The sequence below is a fragment of the Sceloporus undulatus genome, chromosome 1 (assembly GCF_019175285.1).
Source record: "Sceloporus undulatus isolate JIND9_A2432 ecotype Alabama chromosome 1, SceUnd_v1.1, whole genome shotgun sequence".
Lineage (NCBI taxonomy): Eukaryota > Metazoa > Chordata > Lepidosauria > Squamata > Phrynosomatidae > Sceloporus > Sceloporus undulatus.
Window position 1 is genome coordinate 352,317,191 of NC_056522.1, and position 22,338 is coordinate 352,339,528.

General features: G+C 39.8%; 1 protein-coding gene across 1 annotated transcript in view; it reads right to left on the reverse strand.

Annotated features, from left to right (window-relative positions):
- Positions 1–3,298: 3,298 nt before the first annotated feature.
- The window catches only part of TRIP11 (thyroid hormone receptor interactor 11), a 66,982-nt gene continuing 47,942 nt past the window's right edge, over positions 3,299–22,338 (reverse strand). The window contains exons 16-20 of the mRNA XM_042438649.1: positions 13,160–13,241; positions 11,196–11,310; positions 10,092–10,214; positions 7,887–8,031; positions 3,299–5,768 (exon numbers count right to left, since the gene is read on the reverse strand). Coding sequence (XP_042294583.1) covers positions 5,548–5,768; positions 7,887–8,031; positions 10,092–10,214; positions 11,196–11,310; positions 13,160–13,241 — 686 coding nt within the window. The 3' untranslated portion in view covers positions 3,299–5,547. The remainder of the gene's footprint in view (positions 5,769–7,886; positions 8,032–10,091; positions 10,215–11,195; positions 11,311–13,159; positions 13,242–22,338) is intronic.

Consider the following 22,338-nt stretch of genomic DNA (forward strand, 5'->3'; position numbering starts at 1 on the left):
GGCGTGGCTCAGGTGTATGGGGCTTCCACATGGGGGCCAGTGAAGACACCTCACCTGGGGCCATTTCTGACCCGCAGTTTCCATACCGCCGCCCCGGAGGACGCCGCAAAGGGAGAGGCAGCTTCCTCACGGGCGGCCAAAAACGGGGCTTTTTTTTCTTTTGCCAGCACCGGCGCAGAAAGCATATGTTGCACATTTGGAAAAGCACCCAAGCCCCTTGAAACGTTTCCCCCCCGCCAACAAAGGTGGTCTCCTGCCAGCTGGTGATCAGCTGGTGTTGGCATCCTTGTCCGCTTGCACATTGCCAATGTCACCAGCATCATGGAAGCCTCCTCTCCTTTGGTCCCCGCGCTCTTGCTGAATCTGCAATGCACAGCCACAGCTGTCGCCGCTGCCACCGCTGTCCCCCTGCCATCCCCCATCACCTCCCTTGTACATATGTAAATATTTAAAGTACATGCAGCTCTAGGGTTAGGGTTAGGGTTAGGGTTAGAAGTCTTAAAATGCACTGCAGCTGTGCTGCAGCTTCCACACCTGCATGGCAGCTGACACTGCAATTAAAGCCTGACTGCAAACTGCGCATGTTCCAGGACCCCGACTCATTATGCGACGCAGCAGACACGGAGCTTTTAAATGGGCAACTTAAATTAGCGGCATAGCAATTCTGGCGTACCGGTGCAGCAGCTTACAGACGGAGATGCACAGTTGCGCACTATATAGAAAAGAAGCGGGGAAAAGCAGCACTTTTTTAATGCCGCTTCTTCCCACTTGGGGCGTGCGGGGGCCGTGTTCGTGGCGGCATTCAGGTAAGGCCTGTCTGAAGGCTCTACCTTCATGACGTCATGAATACACCCCCTTTTGCCCGTCTGTATCCCGCCAATGTTTCCTTATACCATCCTTTTTACTCACCTTGTTACCAAGTATCATTCCATTTATTATTTCCAACTTTTTCTCTTTCTTATGAATTTACATTACAAGTGTACCCGTGTGTACAGGTACCTTCAAGTCGCCTGTCAATTTATGGCGACCCCATGAACTTTTCATAGGGTTTTCTTAGGCAAGGAAGTGTCTAGATCAAGGAAAGGTATAGTGCCACTCTATTCCGCTCTGGTTAGGCCACACCTGGAATACTGTCTCGTTCTGGCCACAACTCAAAAAGGATGTTGAGAAACTGGAGCGTGTCCAAAGGAGGGTGACTAAAATGGTGAAGGCTTTGGAAATCATGCCCTATGAGGAGTGACTTAGGGAGCTGGGTGTGTTTAGCCTGAATCAGAGAAGGTTAAGAGGTGATACAATAGCCCTGTTTAAGTATTTGAAGAAATGTCATATTGAGGATGGAACAGGATCTGGAAGAATGGATGCAAACTACAGGAAAAGAGATTATACCACAACATTTGGAGGAACTTCCTGACAGTAAGAACTGTTCGACAGTGGAACACACTCCCTTGGAGAGTGGTGGAGCCTCTCTCCTTGGAGGTCTTTAAATGGAGACTAGATGCTTTGATTGTGAGTTCCTGCATGGTAGGGGGTAAGACTGGATGGCTCTTGTGGTCTCTTCCAACTCTGATTCTATGAATACTCAAGAGGTGATTTTGCCAGTTCCTTCCTCTGAAGTAAAGCCTACATCGCCTGGTGCTCATTGGTGGTAATCCATCTAAGTACTAACCAGAGCTGACCCTGTTTATCTTCCAAGATCAGGCAGAATCTAGTGCCATGACAATTTAACTAAAACCAGAAATGCAATTTAAAACCATTTTGAGCACTATCTCATTTGACATGCAGAGCTGAGAGAAGATTCATCCCCCAGCTGGTATGAAGACCACCAGTGGATGAACAGGATTGGCCAAGTGTCCCACCAGGCTGCTATCTCTGGGGTGGGGTAGTGGCTTTGAGCTAAGCAGGAAGGGTGCATGAAATGAAGGAATTGAAGGAGGGAGCTCTTTTCCAGTCTCCTTCCCACTCCTTCCTTAACTTCCTATGGGTCAGGAAGAGACTAATGCTGTCTGGAGGGTGCCTTAATGCATGCACCCACTGTATTCCCAACAGCAAGGAAGATTAGAAGAAATGAAGGGGGTCTTTGGTACTTGGAGCTGGCTTGGCAGGACATGAGTGACTTTGCCCCTCTGCTTCCATGGTCAAGCCACTTTGCTTGGTGGCTGCAGGACAAAACACATATGCAACATTGTTGGGCCCCAGACCACCTTACAAATACCAGGCCCTTTATTGGCTTTCTCCTTCTCTTGTTGGGCCAGTGGGTATGTAAACACCTTCAAGGCAACAAGAATTGCAGTAATACAAGAGTCTGCAAGCCTTCTCCCTGCAGAATTATCTTCAATAATTTTGCCTACAATTTTACAGTATTTTAATTATTCTTATATTTATCAACATATTTATCAACTACCTCCTGGCACACCTTGTTGCAATTTTCTGTGCCCCCTCACATAGGTTTGGGGATTCTTGTTCCATGTATAGGATAGATGAGACGTGCTGGGTGAAGGAACCATTTTGAAGATTACGCTCATATACCACTTGCATAGTGAGACATATTAAATGTGTCCACTCTAACTTACATAAAGGAGGATTTTGAAAATAGGTTGTTGAAGAATTTACAGTGGAATACAGTTGCCCTTTGACATTCACGGGGGTTAGGAGCACAAGACTTCCGTGAAATTCAAAATTTGTGCATAAAGCCGTGGGGTGAGAGCAGTGGGCATATGTGTGCCCCCATCTCCCTTCTGAAACCTCAAACAGCTCCAGCAAGCTCTCCTAGGTGCTGGAAGGGCAGGGGAGTGTGCATTCACAGCTCCCTCCTTCCCTTTCAAGGCTTCAGGCAGCTCTCTGAAACCTCGAAACGGCACAAAGGAGGGCACATTCACTTTCCCCAAACCCCTTCCCAAGACAGAGAGCTGCTTGGGGAAAGAGGCAGCTCTGTATCCTGGAAAGGGGCAGAATTGGCGCAGGCATCCTTCCTGGCTTCTCCTTCCTGGGCTTTTTCCTTCGCCAGGGGAAAAGCCCGGGAGGGATGAGGAGGAGGAGCACAGAGGCCTTGATCCTTTAATAATCAAAACTGTGAGTGTCAAGCCGCAAATGTCGAGGGATGACTACATTTCCAAACCTTGCCTTGCCTTCATATTTTCAATAAACTATCCCTTTCTAAGCTACAAAACACTAGCTTCAGTTATGAAAAATAAAAATGCAACACTTTATTATGAACAGAAATTCCTGAAACTATTCCAGGTATTAATTTATAAGGATTTAGATAATTTTAAATCAATATATGTAAATACAAACAAAAGGCTCTTTGCATTCATTTATTTTGCAGCTTCTAGGCAACTATATTTTCATGATTCATTCCATACTCAAACTGAAGTCAAACTACAGGGTATTAATTAAGGGTGCATCTATATTGTAGAAAGAATGCAGTTTGGCATCACTTTAGCTGCCATGGTTCCACCCAACAGAATCCTGGGTTTTGTAGTTTGGTGAAACACCAGAGCTGAAAGACAGGACTGAATAACTCACCAAACTACAAATACCAGGATTCTGTAGAATAGAGTCAAAGCAGTTAAAATGGTGTCAAACTGCTTTAATTCTGCAGAGTGGACACACACTAAGAGACACAGGAGAAAATGCTCTAAATTTGAATATAGAACTTGCACTGTAGGCAAAATCTATGTTAACCAAGAGTGCTTCTGCTTGAGTTAACAAGACCTACTTTCCCCTCTGGAAATCCTTACACCCTCCCAAAATGTTCTCCAGAAAATCCGCCAAATATCCAGAACAAATTTTTGAAGGCATGAGGGATGCACGGTGGAGAGGACATTGGTTTTCTCTCTTCTGCTGACAGAGCTGGTCCACCAATGGAAGGCAATGGAAGTATAACCCAGTTTTACTTTTAACACAAACTGCATGAATAACAGTATAGAAAAGGGTAGGCTCAAAGTGATGCTGGGTCTCAAATTATCTTTTCAAGGCATCAAGAACACCTTCCAGTACTTGGATCAATAGTTTGATGACACATTCAATATACACTGTACAAATCTGAGCAGCAAATTTACAGAATTCTATTTGTTTTATGTAGACCTATTTACATACTGGAGTAAAGCATAATTCACTTTAGGCTTTATACATATATTCACACTTCAAAATGCCAATCAAATTTATGTGTATAAGCAACCATCTCTTAAATATACACCTTGAACCATTACAGTATTGCATATTTCAACCATACTTACACTATGAATATACAAATACGATGTCAGGTTTGCAATTAGTGGTCAACTGAAAAATGAACATAAATTCATTAATGTTAGTAGGTTTGGAATATTTGTTATATTAAATAGCTTCTGGAGTTGGAAAATCCCAACTGAAGCATTGCCCAGAAATAAAATTTGTGAGACACACTTGTACCAATGAATTTTAAAAACTTACAACTAACCATTCTCAAAGAATTGTTAGCTGTATCCTGTTTCAGACTTACTGGTAAGGTGTGTGTGAATGAAAACAAACAGCCCACACTTCGCAGCACTCCCATTCTATTTAAGTGCATTGCTTTTGGCAGACACAAGCTATTTCCTGGTCACCAAGAGACAACACTGTTCTGAGCATAATGCCCACAGCACAGCCAGACTTGGTCAGCTAATGTCATTCCCTCTGGAGTTTTATACCTGTACACTCTCTTTCACTTTCACAGAATCATGATAAACTGCAACCCATGCTAGTTTAATAGAAATCAAAGAGGAGACCTGAAAGCTGAGAAATAGTCTATATCTACCCTACATTGAATAATGCAAAATTGTTCCATCCTACTAATTAAGAAGGGTTGCTCAAGATTGAAGACGTAAATCTGGGTTAAATCTGACATTCTGTAAGGATTAGGAACATATGGTCCCCACAATCTCTCAGCACACAAAATAGACTGTACTTTTCCCTCATTTTCCTGGGCTTCAGAAGTCATGGGCTGGGAAGGCTGAAGTGATATTTGAACTGTCCAGATACTTCCCCCAGGCCATCTAGTGCCAACCCCATTGTCCCTGATTGCAAATATATATAGTTCTTTCTGGATTTGTGTCCTTTTTAACATAGTCCCTCAGTTAGATGACCCCAAAAGCAGCAGTCCAGACATCTTTTGTGAGAAGAAAAAGGGAAAAAAACTGTCCATATGGCCAAAATAATACTGGTGTTAAAATGAATGTTGCATGGTTGAAAGGCTTTGGAGAGAACTGTTAAACCTCTAGGGTTTTGTTTTGTAGTTTCAGTTAGGATTTTTCCACTTGAAAGTGGATTCAGCAAACTAAGATAACAAGAGCTATTTCTTCTTTGATGGTGACAGCATCTTTAAAAAAGCAATGGATTGGTAAGAAAAGCACTTTGAAAAATTTGGGAGTGGGGAAGGATGGGTGAGAGGTTAACAACTTAAGAGCAATTGAATATGAACAACAACTTTTTACAAAAGGCCTCTTTGTGGTATATTATACAAACGCAGTGTTCTTTCCCCCCCATAAAGTGCTATTATCATCTTCATCATAACCATTGACTTAGAACTGTCTATTGCTTTAACAAGTCTTTTAGTACTGCACCAGCACTGGCATCTGGTGCTACCGGCAGTGGTGTGAAAGTGGGCAAGGCATCAGAAATAGGTTTCATAAGCAGATGCCCAGCTCCACCAGTTCCAAGATTAGCTGGGGTGATGAGTGGGACCGCTGCGGACCGAGGTGCAAGGAATGGGTTTACATCTGGCCTTCTACTGGTTCCTGAGCCTGTTGGATCTGGCAGAGAAAACAAGAAAATATTGTTTGGGAAATTATTTGAGATAGCCTTCTCAGCAAACCTACACAGAATTTGCTTCAATAGTTTTGTCTACAGTCTTACACCATTTAAGCTGTTATTTGACTAACAGCAAAACCCAAATCCATCCTCTCCAAGGATGCAATAATGACTGTACATATGTCAATTTATAGAAATTATTATCATTACAATAACAATGAAAAACATATTGTTTACTTATCAGCAAATTGCAGCATAATATAATCTGTCATTGTTTCAGAATTTTTACAAAGATATAGACTTCACACAGAGAAATTTTGTGAGAGAATAGGAGAATATCGCCTTGTGGTAAAAAATCACTACAACAATGGATAGTCAAATCGAGTTTTGTAATACTCTCATATCTGCTGATCTGGTGAAAGCTCTCCATTCCATCATAGTCTAGCGTTCTAACCTTCCAAATGTTTTAACATGATGACACAAATGTAAAATTTGATTTGTATTTCCTGATGTAAAACTAAATCTGGCTTTGGTACGTAGAGAGACCTTGTAACACCTTTGAGACTGATTGAAAGAAAGAAGTTGGCAGCATGAGCTTTTATAGACTTAAGCCTACTGTGAGCTTCTTTCAAAGGTGCTCCAAGATTTCTCTACATACTGATTCTACAGACTAACACAGCTGTATCTTTGAAATCTGGCTTTGTTCTTCCTGTCACCTGCATAGAGAAAGGGTGGGAGAGCATTTTATATTCATGTTCATTCAAGTTGCTTATTTCACTACAGCAAACTCACCAAAGCCTGTTTCAAGGCCATGGCAATCACACCTTTCCTCAAGGGAATATTTACCACCATGCACCAGATCCCTTCTAATCTTGGAAGTTAAGCAGGATCAGCTCTGGTTAATACAACGAATACCAGGTGCTGTAGGCTATATTTCAGAGGAAGGAATGGGCAAAACCCTTTCCGAGTATTCTTTGCCTAAGAAACCCTATGGAATTCATGGGACCATCATACATCAACAGGCAACTTCAAGGCACGCACATACAAGCACACACACAGACACACACATTAAAGTATGATAATTTCTTTTCTTTGTACTCTGAGCCATGGAAAAGAACATACTCTTATTGTTCAAATAAACAGTGGTGCCACAGTCTTATGAAAAGAAATTACTGAAACAATTTTGCATTGGATTTGTGAGCAATCATGAAATAAGTATGGGAAATGTTGTGTCCTGATAGATTGCCACATGGAGTTGCAGTTCACCATCATTTTGAGCAAACCAACCTTTTAAAATATTTTTTTCATATATGAGAATGAGAACAGAAACTTTTCAAAAGTGAACTGAGACACTTAGGAGTTAATGTATATCATAGTCCTAGATAAATCTATCATGCAGTGAGGCCAACCTGAGAACTATGTATTTATGTCTGTTAATCTATTCTTTACATTTTAAACAAAATCTGAAATACCCAAACAATTAAGGGATACAGAATGCATGTCTGGTTTTATAGGGCAACAATCCAATTCAGGAATGGACACAGTCCCTCTGAACTTTATGTCCAGACAAGAAAACTGGGTGTCTGCCAAATAAAATAGGGCACCTTCACAATTATACCATAAATGATAAGAGAACAAAAGGCATATAAACCATAAATTTATTGAAAATATAAACTTTCAAAGATAAGCTTTCAGACTGGAAATTTCCCAGCTTTACAGTGACAATTTAAAGCCAAGTATTCACAGTGGGAAAACTTTCAAAACTTTGCAGGAAGAAACATTCTCCGTGGAGAGGCAAAGTTTTCATAGTTGAAAAGGCAATGTTTTATGAAAAGCCATATTCTATATAACCATTTGTATTATATCAAATGATTTGCTACTGCTGGAAATGGAGTTCATATGATTTGCAGTAAAATAGGAATGAAATAGTGGTTTTTAGACTGTTATTTACTACTGCTTTACTATCACCATGCCTTGGTACCAGGCTGAGACCATACAAAAATATGCTTGTGGAGTGCAATTAATTTAATACAGCCTTGAAAGTTTGTATTCAGATGTTATAATGGCATTACTCAAGTTCAATATAATATTTCATACCTTCTGAAAATAAAATGCATTACCTGTCATGTTGCTGGAAGGATTAGCACTAGGTTTGCCAATTCCTGTTGCTCCTAAAGGCTTCATGTCATGAACAGACAGTTTTGGTGGAGGAAGAATTGGACGGGATTCTGTTTCAAGAAACTTCACAAACAATTCTGAAAAAGACTAAAAAGGTATTGACTAATTAAAAAAATGCAAACAACATTTTTGGAGATATGTAACACATATTTGGCTCATCAGTTCAAGATGCCCTGACTTAAGTACTGCAGAACAATGCTAGCAGCAGTATGAATTTATTTTAACATACCACATTATTTGACACCAGCTTTAAGGTTTAACAGTCAACAGACTTAAAGAATCACAGTTCCTCACTGATTTTGGGTACAGTCCTAAGGAGGGAATGTACAACTTATAAAACTGTCCAATTTGCTTTCAAAGGCCAACTAGGTATGAAATTAGATTTTGCATGTATAGTGAGATTAGTAAAGGACCTCCTTAATTGTTAGAGTTTTCTAGAATGTAGAAGATCTGCTATTTAACAGTTTAGGGTAGATCATAACAATTAGAATGTCCTGTATAATATACTTTGAAGATCTATAATTTCACTGGTGTGGGCAGTCCCTCTACCAATACAGATTGCAACTATTTTACACAGCCACTATGTTCACAGATACTGTGGCCTATTTGTCACCTGGGGCCAACTTTCTCATGATAAGCATCTCCATACTTAATTTGGCCAGTCGTCAAATGAGAGACACATTCTGCCCCTAGGGCCATAACTGAATCCTAATCAGCATGGCACAGTTTCCAGAATATATGCTATGCTGTCATAGAACCAAGGGTCAGCACCACAGTAAGATGAAGCAACAGAGTAGGACACTGTGAGAAACTGTGATAGCCTTTATAGGTATGGGTTCTTTAGACATAAAATTGGTATTGATTCCACCCATCTATCCATCCATCCAGCTGCACATAATATAATTTTCTATAATGGCTCAAATGGATGCTGTTAATGCAATACAGATTACACTCATGTCCTGTAGTAGTTTCCTTTTAGCCAGAAGGTATTATTTGAATTTACATTGTTTCAAAAAAAGAATCTTTTATATTAACCAATTTTTAACTGCTCAATTGTTGTGACTTAGGAGTTTGATACACAATATAAGCTGGTTTTTTTGGAGCCCCTATAGTTTCTGAGAGCCAGTGTAGTGTAGCTGTTTGAGCACTGGACTATGACTGTGGAGATGAGGGTTCAATTCCCCTCTCAGTCATGGAAACCTACTTGGTGACCTTAGGCAAGTCACACACTCTCAGTCCTAGAAGATCCTGTGATAGAGTCAACATAAATCAGAAATGACTTGATGGCACACAGCAATAATAGTTGCTGAGAGATATATACTTTAAGGTTGAAATGATACACACTTGGCATCTACCATTCACCTGGCTAAATATCTCATTGCCTTATCTGAACATGCATCCTTAGTTGTGATTTTTTCTTGGACTTCTTTTGAACACATGACTGCTTACATTAACCTATATGATTAATCCACACTTGCTTAATCCTCTCTATTATTATTATGAACTAGCTGTGTGTCTTTTTGGTGGGTTATTTCACTCTTACCTCCTTCTCCCCCCCCCCCCACTTTGTTGTTGGATTAACTTTGGCTGGTACAACAGCTGCAGATGTTGAAGGATTGAATAGACTGCCTGCAATCCAGACAGCTGGACTACTGCGTAAACTATGCTTACATTAACTGAGTTGGTACAGAATGCTTTCTCTAGACTTCTTACAGGGGACAGCCTACTGGCAGCATGTTAACACCTCTGTGGTAGGAACTGCACTGGCTACTGTGTATTCGCTGTTAGACAAGGTTTATGGTTTTATTGTTTGGATACTAAGCCCTAAACAACTTTGGATCTAGTTACTTGAAAGAATGTCTACTCATGATTCTATTATTATGAATAATGCAGATGTTGTATATTCAATTTACACATTGTCTTATACTGTAAGCCTTATTATTTTGCTCACCATTTACAAATCCATAGCTGTAACTGGTTTTAAAATAGCTGCACATAAATAATAAAAAAACAATATTCCAAAATGCTGGGGTGGAAATGTCAATAATTTCGAGCCTTCTGCAAAGGTAGTAAGTTAATATTGTCAGCACTTAATAATATGCAAGACCTGGATTTTTCACACAAAAGGAGCCAAGTAAAATACTTACGCTGTTAAAAATGGATTGATGGGTTGGTCTCAGAGGTGTGTTGGGGACACTCTTTGATCCAGCACTTCCTCCAAACCATCCAGTCACCCATCGAGTAACGCCTGTTTGAACTTCTGACAATAACTAGGGAACAATTTAAACCAGAAGAAGACATTAAAACCTGCTACCACCTCTCCATACAACAACTGGCAGATAAATCCAACAACGCATTGGTGGTTGCAATTTCTTCCCTGTCCACTACAACTTTCTACACAAGCAGAAAACCACCACTGGAGAACTACACATATTCTTCAGTGCTGGTTTTGGAAGCACATAAAAAGCTACAAGGAGGAGAAAGATACTCTCCTCCTTCTGGTTTCACTTGGCTGTTGTTGTACCAAGAGAACGCTATCAATCCTGCCCTTATGGATATTATTATATTTACCATTCTATAATTACAGTTGGCCCTTCTCTTATGCGGGGGATCAGTTCTGGACCCCGCCACATAAGGGAAATACCATGTAAACTCAAGCCCCATTAGAAACAATGGGGATCATTCTCACGGCATGCACCCGGCACGTCCCATTGTTTCTTTGAGGGTGCAGGAGAAGCCTTTCCAGCATGGCTTTCAGCATATGCTGGAAGCTGCATATAGCGCCCCCGCATATGACGTGGGTGCACTGTATATTTGCAAACAGAAATAGAACAGCAATTAACTTTTGTGTTTAAAAGACTCCTTTTCATTTTTAATAACAAGTAATCCAAAGTTTTATAAAACAGCTCTATGTTAATAGTTCAGCTAGACCCAAAAATGTTCAGTTAGTTTCAACAGGGCAATTTTGAAAAAAGGTGAATAGAGTTGAGTCCATGTGACCAACAATAACTGAGAGTTTCTTTATTCTAAGACATGAACCATTAGCAGAAAATGACTCAGTCATTTTAATTTTATGACAGTAAAATCAGGAAAATCATCATAATATGCTTATAAAGCCTGTTTACACTGCACAATGGTAAATGGCCAATAGACTGACTATGCATTATGTTTAATCCAGTTTACTGGAAGAAAAACTGCAGGACTGTTGAAATGGCCATCAATAAAAAACAGATGCAAGAAGTTGGTATTACCTGATCAAGTTCCTCCTTTTTTATTCCTAGGATACTTCCCATTAGCCTTAGTACCTCATGACGTTTATTCTTTGGAGTGTGGAAATGCCCAATGAAAAGGTTCCTCATCAGGACTCTATCATAATGAAGATAAAAATCAAACATTACTTGACAGTGCTAACAGAATTCAGAGACATAGCCATGTTAGTCTAGAATATCAGTATTTAAAGGGATCTTGTAGTACTTTTGAGACTAAGTGTGAGAAAAAAGCTGTAGGATAAATTTTCGTAGATTTGGTCTATTGCAGACCTAGGCTGTATCTGCACTGCAGAAAATCCACCACTTTAAGTGTCATAGGTCAAATCTAAGGAATCCTGGGAGTTGTAGTTTTGTGAAACATTCATTTAGTTTTCTCTGTCAAAGAGCTTTGTTGCCACAACAAACTACAATTCCCAAGATTCTATAGCATTCAGTCATGGCATTTAAAGAGGTGTCAAACTGGATTATTTTTGCAGTGCGGATGCAGCACTGGTCTCAATGTCTACAAGATTCCTTTGCATATTGACAGTGCTAATGATCAAGAAAAGGGATTAGACAATCCACAAGGCATTAATCTTGCTATCACTCTGCATCTCCCCTGACCATACTGTTTTAAGGAGTAAGAATATAAATAATAATTTAGATTCAATACACTGGAAAACAAGAAATATTTGGTAGACTAAGGCATTTAGCTTAGAGGAATTCCAATCCAATTTCAACAAACTCTTTTGTGGCAACCACAGGTGCAGCACTTCTACTCTTTATGTATATGTTTCTTTCATTCCTGCTCTTTACATTATGATCTGTATAATGGAGATCTGACTGTAAAAAGGAGGGGATAATACTTGCAGTACTAGGTGATGGAAAAGTCTGCTTTAATGACACAAAATTGGACTAGGCTATTTTTAATCTCTCTCTTGATTTTATACTATTGCAACAATATAGCAAGAGTAAAGAATCACTGATGAAAATGTGTGGATTAAAGGCTAGCCAATTAATCTTTGTGAAATGAACTATTCTGAAGGAATCTCTTCATAATTTTCTTTTTTTGTATATTTTTATTACTAAAAGGTAAAACCATACAGAATTTTCTCTTGTGGAAGACCTGTCATGTAAAAAATTGCACAGAAACATATTGTCAGGCAGATTATGTTCACAGTACCATAGCTACAAAGTGAGCTCTGCAAAAGGAGGAAATGTGGTCATAAACACTTAGGTTGCCAGTCAATTAAAGGAATTGTACTTAATCATATCGGTTTTAGTGAAGAAACCAAATTTGCATCAAAGCAGTAATTATGACAAAAAAATTGCTTTCTGGAAGAGACAAAGTAAATCCTATTAATTTTAATGAGATTTACTTCCTCAGAAATTGGAAGAAATGGAGCCTGGTTAGAACTACGTACTCTATTGTCTTACACCTTAGTACTTAGGGGTGACTAATACATTTTCCCCTTGCTAAGCCATCTCCTAGAAGGCCAAAGTGAAGGCCAGCTTTAGTAACTGTACAAAATGCTCCAAGCTTCCAATGAAGTTGTTCTCCCTCTGCTATCTCCCAATTGGGATTCGCGGGAAATATTAGGCACCAATTCAAATGTTAGTAATATTTCTTCAAAAGTGGTGCTCAATGTTGAGAGGGAGGGGGGTCCCTTGAAGGAAATAATTTGGAAACTCTTTAATCAGATGATTAATGATATATGCTTTAAGATGGTTTTAATTTTTTTGACTGTTTAATCTCATTTTAACTTTTATATCTTGTGGATTTTTAATAATGTTGTCTTTAATTGTTGTAAGCTGCTTTGAGTCCTATTCTTGGGAAAAGGTGGGGTATAAATAAATGAAAGAGGTATTTCATGCCACAGCCACTATTTTGTGATATAAAATGTGTGGTTCCTCTCAAAAGAAAAAAAATCCCAATTTTTTCTTCTTCAATTTGGAGACTCACTTACTTGTCCACTTTTCCTTCTGTGCTATTTATGAGATTCATTAGCTTGTTCTGTGCATCTTCTAACATTTCTTGCTTTAGTTCACCTACAGAAATAATAAGAATTTGCTGCAACAAGGAGACAACAAACAATGCAGATGTGCTCACAGAATATCTTACAGGAAGTATCAGTGGGTCTAGTTTTATTTTTATCTATAGATATGAATAAGCAAGGTCCAAAACTCCACCTCGGAGATATTTTTTCACAAAGAACCTGAGATTTTACAAAAGATACGTTCCCCATGCTTTTGTTATAATGGCAAAGATAAGGTTATACACTAGTAATAGCTTCCTTTTTTACAAAATGGTTTTAAGGAATCTGTCCAAAATTTCCACCCAATGAAAAGGATTATAAATTGCTTCAGAGAGGGGTGACACATGTGGAAAAAGCTTTACTTGAGTTAATACCTTTCAATTTCTGTTAAAATACCTGTCACATTAGTCTGACAGAACGGAAAGTGAGCCAAAGCACAGATAGCATGATATAAATCCACCATTCAAGATGCCATTCACCCTTGGTTAAATTATATAAATCTAGGAAAACAAGATCTCCTAAAATAATTCAGCCTGTAATCCTAGACACATGTACTAGTGAGTAAACTCCACAGAACATAAGAAATCGAATGAGCATGGTCCAGACTGCACTGTTAAGAGTGCTTGACCAGGGTCCAACACAATATGCTGACTGAATTCCTTCCATCAGTGGCAATGAAAGGAGGATCTCCCCTCTCCATTGCAACCCTTTGTGAACCCCAAAAGTCTGTTCCAGGGGTCTGGGAAATCACCTAGAGCTATTTACTGAATGGTGCCAAGGACTACAGGGGGGAAGAGGAAAGTAAGTAAGTTCTAGTGTTTGAGAGCACCATTGAATTTAGGCAAGCATAATAAGATTAGATATTCTCACTTGAGAGATTTCAGTCAAGGCAGATCACAAATTCACAATGCATGCACTAGAACCACACAGACAGACAGAAAAGCATTCTTCAATGTTATTTTGGAGATATAAATTGATAAACCAATCTAGCTTCTTTTCAGGCAGCCACACCATATGCACCAATATTTCATAGTACTCATAAGGCACATATTTAATCTCATTCCATAGTAAACATTACTATGGACCAATTTGGACACAGTGCTGTTCTATAGGTTTGCATATGTAATGGGATGAGAAGAAAGCCTCAAGGATCTTATGACTTTGGAAGCAACTACTGATCTTGAGAATATACTGACACATGGAGGCAACAAGCACTTGACTTCATAGAAAACCAAATACATGCATTTGAGATTGTTTCTACCTATAGTTCCTTTATGGGACAGTAGAATTTACTAGAAAGTAATGTTGCCATTTTCAGAAAGAAAAGTCCATGGAAAAGTCTTAATGTCAATGAAATTTAAACTCAGTTTCAGGAAGATAAGATGAATTGTATCAGCAAGGCTATTCAAATGCTCTTTCTGTCTGAGAGAATATGTTTTTGATTTTAAAAAATGTGAATATGCATGCAAAATGCATTTGTTTATTTTAAACAGGTGTGGTAGAAAATGCCCTTTTCCAAAACATAAGGGGTAAAATGGTGCTCTGACATCATCCATTTACACCTATGAGTTTAGACATGTCATTTGCAAAGGTAAAGCTTTAAAAGGATCAACAGTCATTTGGCAGTACTGAATGAAGCTTTTAAAAATACAGAACATAACTATAAGACAAAAAAAAATGGAACAAGTTTTAAGAAAATTGAAGTTTTCCTCCACCCAGAAAAAAGCTTGCCACACAGTTGTTTCTATCAACTATGAAGGTTTGCCAAGGGTATACGTTTTACACTTGCTAAAGAGGAGGAAAGAGACACCAGAAATCATCTTGTTCTTCACTGCTCCGAGAAAAAGATAACTGTTCAAAAGAGAAGTCTTAGTATGCCTGAGAGCCAGTGTGATGTACTGGTTTGAGCACTGGACTAAGATTCTGGAGACCAGAGTTCAAATCGCTACTTGACCATGGAAACCCACTGAGTAACCTTGGCCAAGTCATACTCTCTTTGCCTCCGAGGAAAGAACTGGCAACCCCCCTGAAAAAAACCTGTAAAGAAAACCCCGTGATAGGATCAGTGTAAGTAGGAAATGACTAGAAGACACACAACAACAACAACAACAACAACAACAACAACAACAACAACAAGCAGGACACATCAGTTCCATCTTTTCATTTAATATAAATAAAAGTGTAAGTGACAGCCCTTAGAATTTCAGGTTACAACTACTGAAACCAAGATTCCAATTACTATTCAGCCATGGAGCTCTCTCTGTGAGACCTTTAGTCAATCATTATCTTTCACTCCAACCTACTTTACCGAACTGTTGTAAGGATAAAATGAGATGGAGGATCACACCTCCCATCTTCAGCATTTTGCATGGAAGAAAGAAAAAAGTAATTTACTATTATTATTTCCTTCAACTAAGCCAAATATTGAATGCACAATATTTAGAGCCTGCACAGACCAGCACTTTGTGCCGGCCTGCAGGCGAACTAGTGCGCATGGCATGATGACGTCTCTCATGCGCAGCGCCCAAACGGTGCTGTGCATGAGGGGCATCATAACGCTGCACCGGGGCACTTATGGCCCCCCTTCTACGGCACAAATAGGAGCTGCATTTTGCAGCTCCTTTTTGCACCACGTTGGGGGTGTGGTTGCCACATCCCAAACGCCACACTTCCAGGGACAGCATAAAGCCTTCCCCTACTGGGCTGTCTGTACAGCCCCTTACTCTGTCATTTTTCTTTGAAAAAAATATAATAGTTTAATTAATGAGTATAAAAAGGATAGGGCAGAGGTGAATTTCAGCACGGTCTCTGGAAAATTAAGACACAATATTCTCCTGCAATTTGTTAACCATTTATGGAAATTCGGAAACCTCTATCTTGTATGCCTTCTGTTTTTCCATTAATACAATTTTTGCTGCCAAAAAAATCCATTTAAAAATTCTTTCAGCAGTTTAGGCCAACAAATCTGTGTCTGGGAATGTATCTGGCCACTATTCAACAAGACATTATATGTTTTCCTGTGTAAATAACATATTCTGAATACAATCTCCTTTTTATTTTTCTTAGACTGTCACATTTGATGGGTGGTGGGAAGGGAGGAGAGTTCCAATTTCATTCCTAAATCCTACTCAACACTTCACATCCACAATCTGTGCCAAAAGTATGGTCTAAACGAGACTATTACATTTTTGATTATAGTGGTAGCACACCTGCCAAGATGCTGAACACCATTACTAGGTTAACCATAGAGGGAAGTGGGGAAGGAACATTCTTTCTTCAGATCCAGTCATCCATGTTTTCTATAAATGAGCAAGCTACAATGCTTCACTACAGCCATACTGAAAAATGGAAGGTAAGAAGAAGGTGGAGAGTTTTATCCTCAGATTTTCCATCCATCCCTGAAGTTGCTTCACTGTACAGTCAGGGCTTCTCCAAGTTTAGTCTTAGCCTCTGATTACTAAAAACTGACAACAGATTGTAGCCACTAAGAAATATAACAACATCAGAAGTTACTGAGCAAAACATGCAGCTAGTTTCAGGTAGGCTATGTGAACATTTCTTCCTACCCCATTGCTATGTTGTCTTATTAATTTGTGAGATCTACATTTGCTTTCATTAGAACCCTAAATCAACTTTCGTGCAAAGGACAGACACTTAGATGAATTTTAAGACAAAAAATGTGCATACTAGCAGTGAAGGAAGTTCAGAGGCTTTTCACACAAAAACTCTAATCTTTCTTCATTTTACTAAGATAATTCAAGGGTTAGCAGTTAAACAAAAGTGAAAAATCCTTGCCAGGCTACTAAAAATTTCCCAAAGTCCTATCAAATGATTCAGGTTTCCTTTCTGCCCATCCCTAACTTATATGGTACAAGGAAATGCACTCAGGGACATCCTTTGGACAGGGTTGAAACTGCTGGATTCTGTGCTCTGGTAGACTCAATTTCTGGGAAGAACAAGTGCTCCCACTCTTGTCTCATTTCAACTCAAACCTATTTATTTCATTTTACACAATTCAATGATGGAATTGAGCCCTCAATCCTTATCTATAGGAATGTGCCTTGTGTTTGACTTCTAATTGATACCAGAATGTGACAGAATGAGAGGTTGGTATTCACCCTGAATTATCATTCTTGTATAACTGCATGAGCAATCCACATTCATGGCTTTTCTCCTTGTGGCAACGGATCAAGACAGGAATCCAAACTTCTCTCTCATTGAAAACCTTAACTCTACTCTCTCTCCGATCAATTTATTAATAAAGCCTTAACACATATGTCTTTTATTAGGTATGTTACTTAAAATAGGTTAAAAATATTTTGTTTTGTGTTGCTTTGTTTTGTTTAGACATAAATATTTTGTTTTATTTTAGTTAACATCCCAGGTGGGGATGGTTGCTCATGTAATCATCTAAGATGTACTCATTTACAGTGAGTACTAATCTCTCATTCTTTGAATGAATACCTGAGCAATCCACACTCATAGGATATACCCAAGTACATAATCATGGGTGGGTGTGCTTCTCACTGTCACTGATCACTGTTTGCAATACAGTCCTTCCAAATGCCTCTTCAGCAACTTTATATTTGTCTAATTTGTAATGCCTTATGAAAGTGGAAACCTCTTCCAAAGAAGCAGTCACTTGAAAAGCCCTTATTGTGGCCATCTATATAGTTGATAAAACTGACTGGAGAGAGAGAGAGGCGAGGCAATGGAAAAGAACTTTGGACACCTGCCTTGATCAACTGGCACATGGGGAAAATCCTTGAGCGGACTGCTCAGGCAGTCATCTAGAGAATGATGTCAAATAACAGAAATGTTAGGAACAGGCTATATCCTAAGCAGTACTGGATAGTATAACATATGAGGTCAATGAGAAAGGCCTTTTGTGTGGCTTTGGAATTTTAAAGGTAAATTAATTGATTTGAAATCCAGTACAAACTTGAAGTTACTAAGAGGAAGATTAATTCTACTACTGAACCAACATGAGAGTTAATAAGGCAATAAAAAGTCTTAGTCATTTTAGTATGAACATGGGTTCATGGGAATAATAAAAAGAATAAGAATAAGAAGTTTATTTACATTTCCCACCTCTCCCAGTTGGATCAAGGTGGGATTACAACCTAAAATATATCCATAAACGGTCAATAAAACACAACAGTAATAATAATTTTAGTTAAAAACCAACTCTAACATTAATACAGGAGTAGTAAAATTACAAAGCAATCATAATCAGAGGAGTGGAGCACTATCTCTTGCTAAGGGTTAAAAACCAACTAACACGAAATGTTTAGATGTGTGGTGACCATGAGCAATCAGCACCCGGAGGACGAAGCTGATGAGCTACAGCTGCTGACCATAGCAACAAGGTCATTCTACTGCCTGCGTGCAGGAAGCCTGAAGATGAACATGTGTCTGTTTAGACAAGGGGACAGTTTTTTGTGTGGGACAGGAAGAGGCTGAGTTTGTAGGACCACATGGCATTGTGTCTATATAAACTCAGGGACTTCCGGTAATTGTTGTGGGTTTGTTGAGAGAGGAGTGGATTGTGAGTTCTGTATAGTAAAAGTCGAGTTGGTTATTTGGTTTGCACTTTGTAAATAAAGATAAGCACTTCCGGGAGCTTGGCTTGTCTGGTCGTTAATCAGCAGAAGCCTGGCAGTGAAAGCTGGATAGTTCCTGGTGTCCTGCATTCCATCATTTCTGGAAGACATCCTTCTGCTATTATCTTCACTGAGGGCTGTGAACACGCTTCCAAGATTTGTCTGATACTCTGCTATACTCTGCCAATGGTTACTGGACCCAGCAGTTGTTGACATCTCTTATGTAAGATCAGGCGGGTACACCCGCTGGAAGAGATCCATCTTAATTGTCCCCTTGAAGGCATCCAAGGAGGTAATAAGACGGCTCTCTTCTGGGAGGCTATTTCACAATTTTAGAGCAGCAACAGTAACAACCAACACCTTGTACTGTGCCCGGAAGCTAATCGACAGCCAATGAATAGATTTTAACACAGGTGTTATATGGTCAAACCTGGAAGAACTGGTGACCAATCTGGCTGCCATATTTGGATCAGTTGAAGCTTCTGAACTTGGCACAAGGGTAGCTCCATGTAGAGTGTGTTACAGAAATCAAGACAAGAGATTACCGGTGCATATACTACTGCTTCAAGGTCTTTTTGGTCCAGGTAGGGACACAGTTGGCATATCAACTGAGGCTGATAGTAAGCATTCATGGCCATCACATCCACTTGAGATGACAATTGCAAAGACAAGTCCAGGAGTACTCCTAAACTGTGAATGCAATCCTTTAGGGGAAGGGTGACCCCATCCAGGACCGGTTGATAAATTTCCTTCCCTGGACTTGGGGTTCCCATTGCAAGTACCTCCGTTTTCTCTGGATTCAGCTTGAGTTTGTTTTCCCTCATCCAGCCCACTACCGTCTCAAGACAGGCATCCAGAGGAGAGATCCCATTCTTAGTCACTGCAGCAGTCGGAGACATAGAGCAGCATATTTGGGTGTCATCAGCATACTGATAACACCACACCCCATGTCTCCGGATGGTCTCACCCAGTGGCTTCATGTAAATGTTAAACAGCATTGGGGACAGAATCGCTCCTTGAGGGACACCCGATTTGAGCTCCCTCTTGGCCAAATAGCTGTCCCCAAGCCTCACCATCTGGAATCTGCCCGAGAGGTAGGAGCTGAACCACTGCAACACAGTGTCCCCGATATCTAGGTCACTCAGGCGTTCCAGAAGGATGCCATGGTCAACAGTATTGAAGGCCGCTGAGATGTCCAAGAGCACCAACAGGGTCACACATCCCCTGTCAACACCCAGACAAAGATCATCGACTAAGGCGACCATGGCAGTCTCAACTCCATATCCTGCCCTGAAACAGGTTTGAAATGGGTCCAGATAATTGGCTTCCGCCAAGACAGCTTAGAGTTGGAAGGCAACTGCCCTCTCAATCGCCTTGCCCAAGAAAGGTAAAAGGGAGACTGGCCTATAGTTATTTCTCACCAGGGGGTCTAGGGAGAGTTTTTCAGAAGCAGTTTAACCACTGCTATTTTTAGGTTCGATGGAAGTTTTCCCTCCCTAAAGGATGTGTTAATTATAGATCGTAATAGTATTTTAACTGCATCATCTCCCTGGGTGGTCAACCATGATGGGCAAGGGTCGAGAGGGCATGTTGTCCTCCTTAGACTACCAAGAAGCTTGTCCACTTCATCGGTATTTACAAACTCAAATTGATCTAGTTTAATATAGTCCACAGAGTCACTGGACATCTCTCTTGTTGTTTCTGTTGTAATGCAGATCAGCTCAAGAGATTTTATCTGCAAAAAAGTCATTAAATGTATCACAGCAGGCTATATTGGTTCCAAAAGAGGGTTCAAGGTGGACGGCTGCGGAGTTAGCTCTTTAACCACCCTGAACAGCTCTGCTGGAAGAGACCTTGCAAACCTGAATGGTCAAAACAAGTTAATTCACTTCCTGGTTAAACGTTTGAAAAACGTATTTTTTTTTTAACAAAACAAGATTTTTGGCTTTGCACAGCTATGCATGATTTAACATCTTGCTTGCTGAAATATCCAGTGGCCTTTAGTTCCAAGTGGTACTCCCAGCAACAGCTAATGTTCTTCTAGACCAGCTCTGTAAAGCAATTTACAGAACAGAGGCCCTGATCACGTGGGGAGGGTTGTCCCTGATTCCTGTGGCAAAGAGAGATGGCAAGTCCAACAAACTCCAAGGAAGTTCAACAAATATTATCCATCTTTGTCATGGATAATCTTCTTAGATTCTTATCTGGAGATACTTAAAAAATTGGCAAGCAGCCTGTAGGAGTAGCTTTACTATGCTGCTCTATTTGTCTTCTGGCCTAAACACCCTAAAGTCACCAGATCCCATCTGATCTTGTAAGCCAACAGAGTTAGCCCTGGTTAATACTTGGATGGCAAGCCGCCAATGAATACCAGGCACTGTAGGCAATATTTCAGAGGAATGAACTGAGAAAACCACCTCTTAAGTATTTCCTGCCTAAGAAACACCATACAATTCATGAGGTCACCGTAAGTCAAGAGGTGACTTGAAAGCACATACACAAACATATACATATTTGCTTCCTACCAGAGTAAAGCATGGGCATCAATAAACCTCACTTCCACCTTTGCTAACAAATGACAACATCATTAAATAAATTATCCTGCAGCTTACATAGTGACTTCACTGAATCGTTGACTGGCCAACAAACAATATTTGACCAGTCTGCAAACTCCAGAATTTTGTTTGATTATAATAAACGATGCAAAATCAAAACAAGTTACATGTGCCAAATCCAACAGAGCAATTCTCAAGGTAAAAAGAAGTATGAAAATGTAGCACACTGGAACTTGGCTGCAGAAGGTTGTGTATGCTTTCTACAACATTATCCCATGAAAGTAGACTGCAAACATACAGCTGGAACTTAGGGCAATGTTTATACAATGAAGCCATAATATTACAACTTCTTGTGCAATCAGTGCTGCTCTACTCTAGCTAAATTCCTTTTCACTTTAGCCAAATCCCCATATATCTCATTGATCCCAAACACTATTTTCCCATCTGATGATCATGGCAGTACAGAAGCCACTGCTGGAGGAGAAAGGTTAAGTTCTTTATCTTCCTTTGTTTAAGGCAACTCAAATACAGGATGGATCCTTTGACACTTTATATTTTGTATTACTTATGATTCACTGTAAGCTGCCTTGAGTTGCTTTTGCTAACTAGGAAGCATGATACAACAGTCTAAATAAACATCAAGATCCACACCCCTCTTTAAAAAACAAAGTAAACAGTGGGCCAATAATGCTGAGACTAAATGCAGAAGGCAATTTGGCTTCTTGCATGCTGACTTCTTTTGAAAGCTTTTCAATACTGAATGCTTAGTGAAAAAGCTAAAGCTTCCAAAAAAGAAAAAGGTATGTCATGAACTCTAAGGCAGGTGAGACAAGGCAGGGTTTAGATTAAATCCTTATCTACCTAGTGCAAGCTCCAGCCAACATGTCAGAAGATATTGTGTGGGGACTTCCTCATAATCCTCATGACCCAATCCTCAACCACACACTCAAGC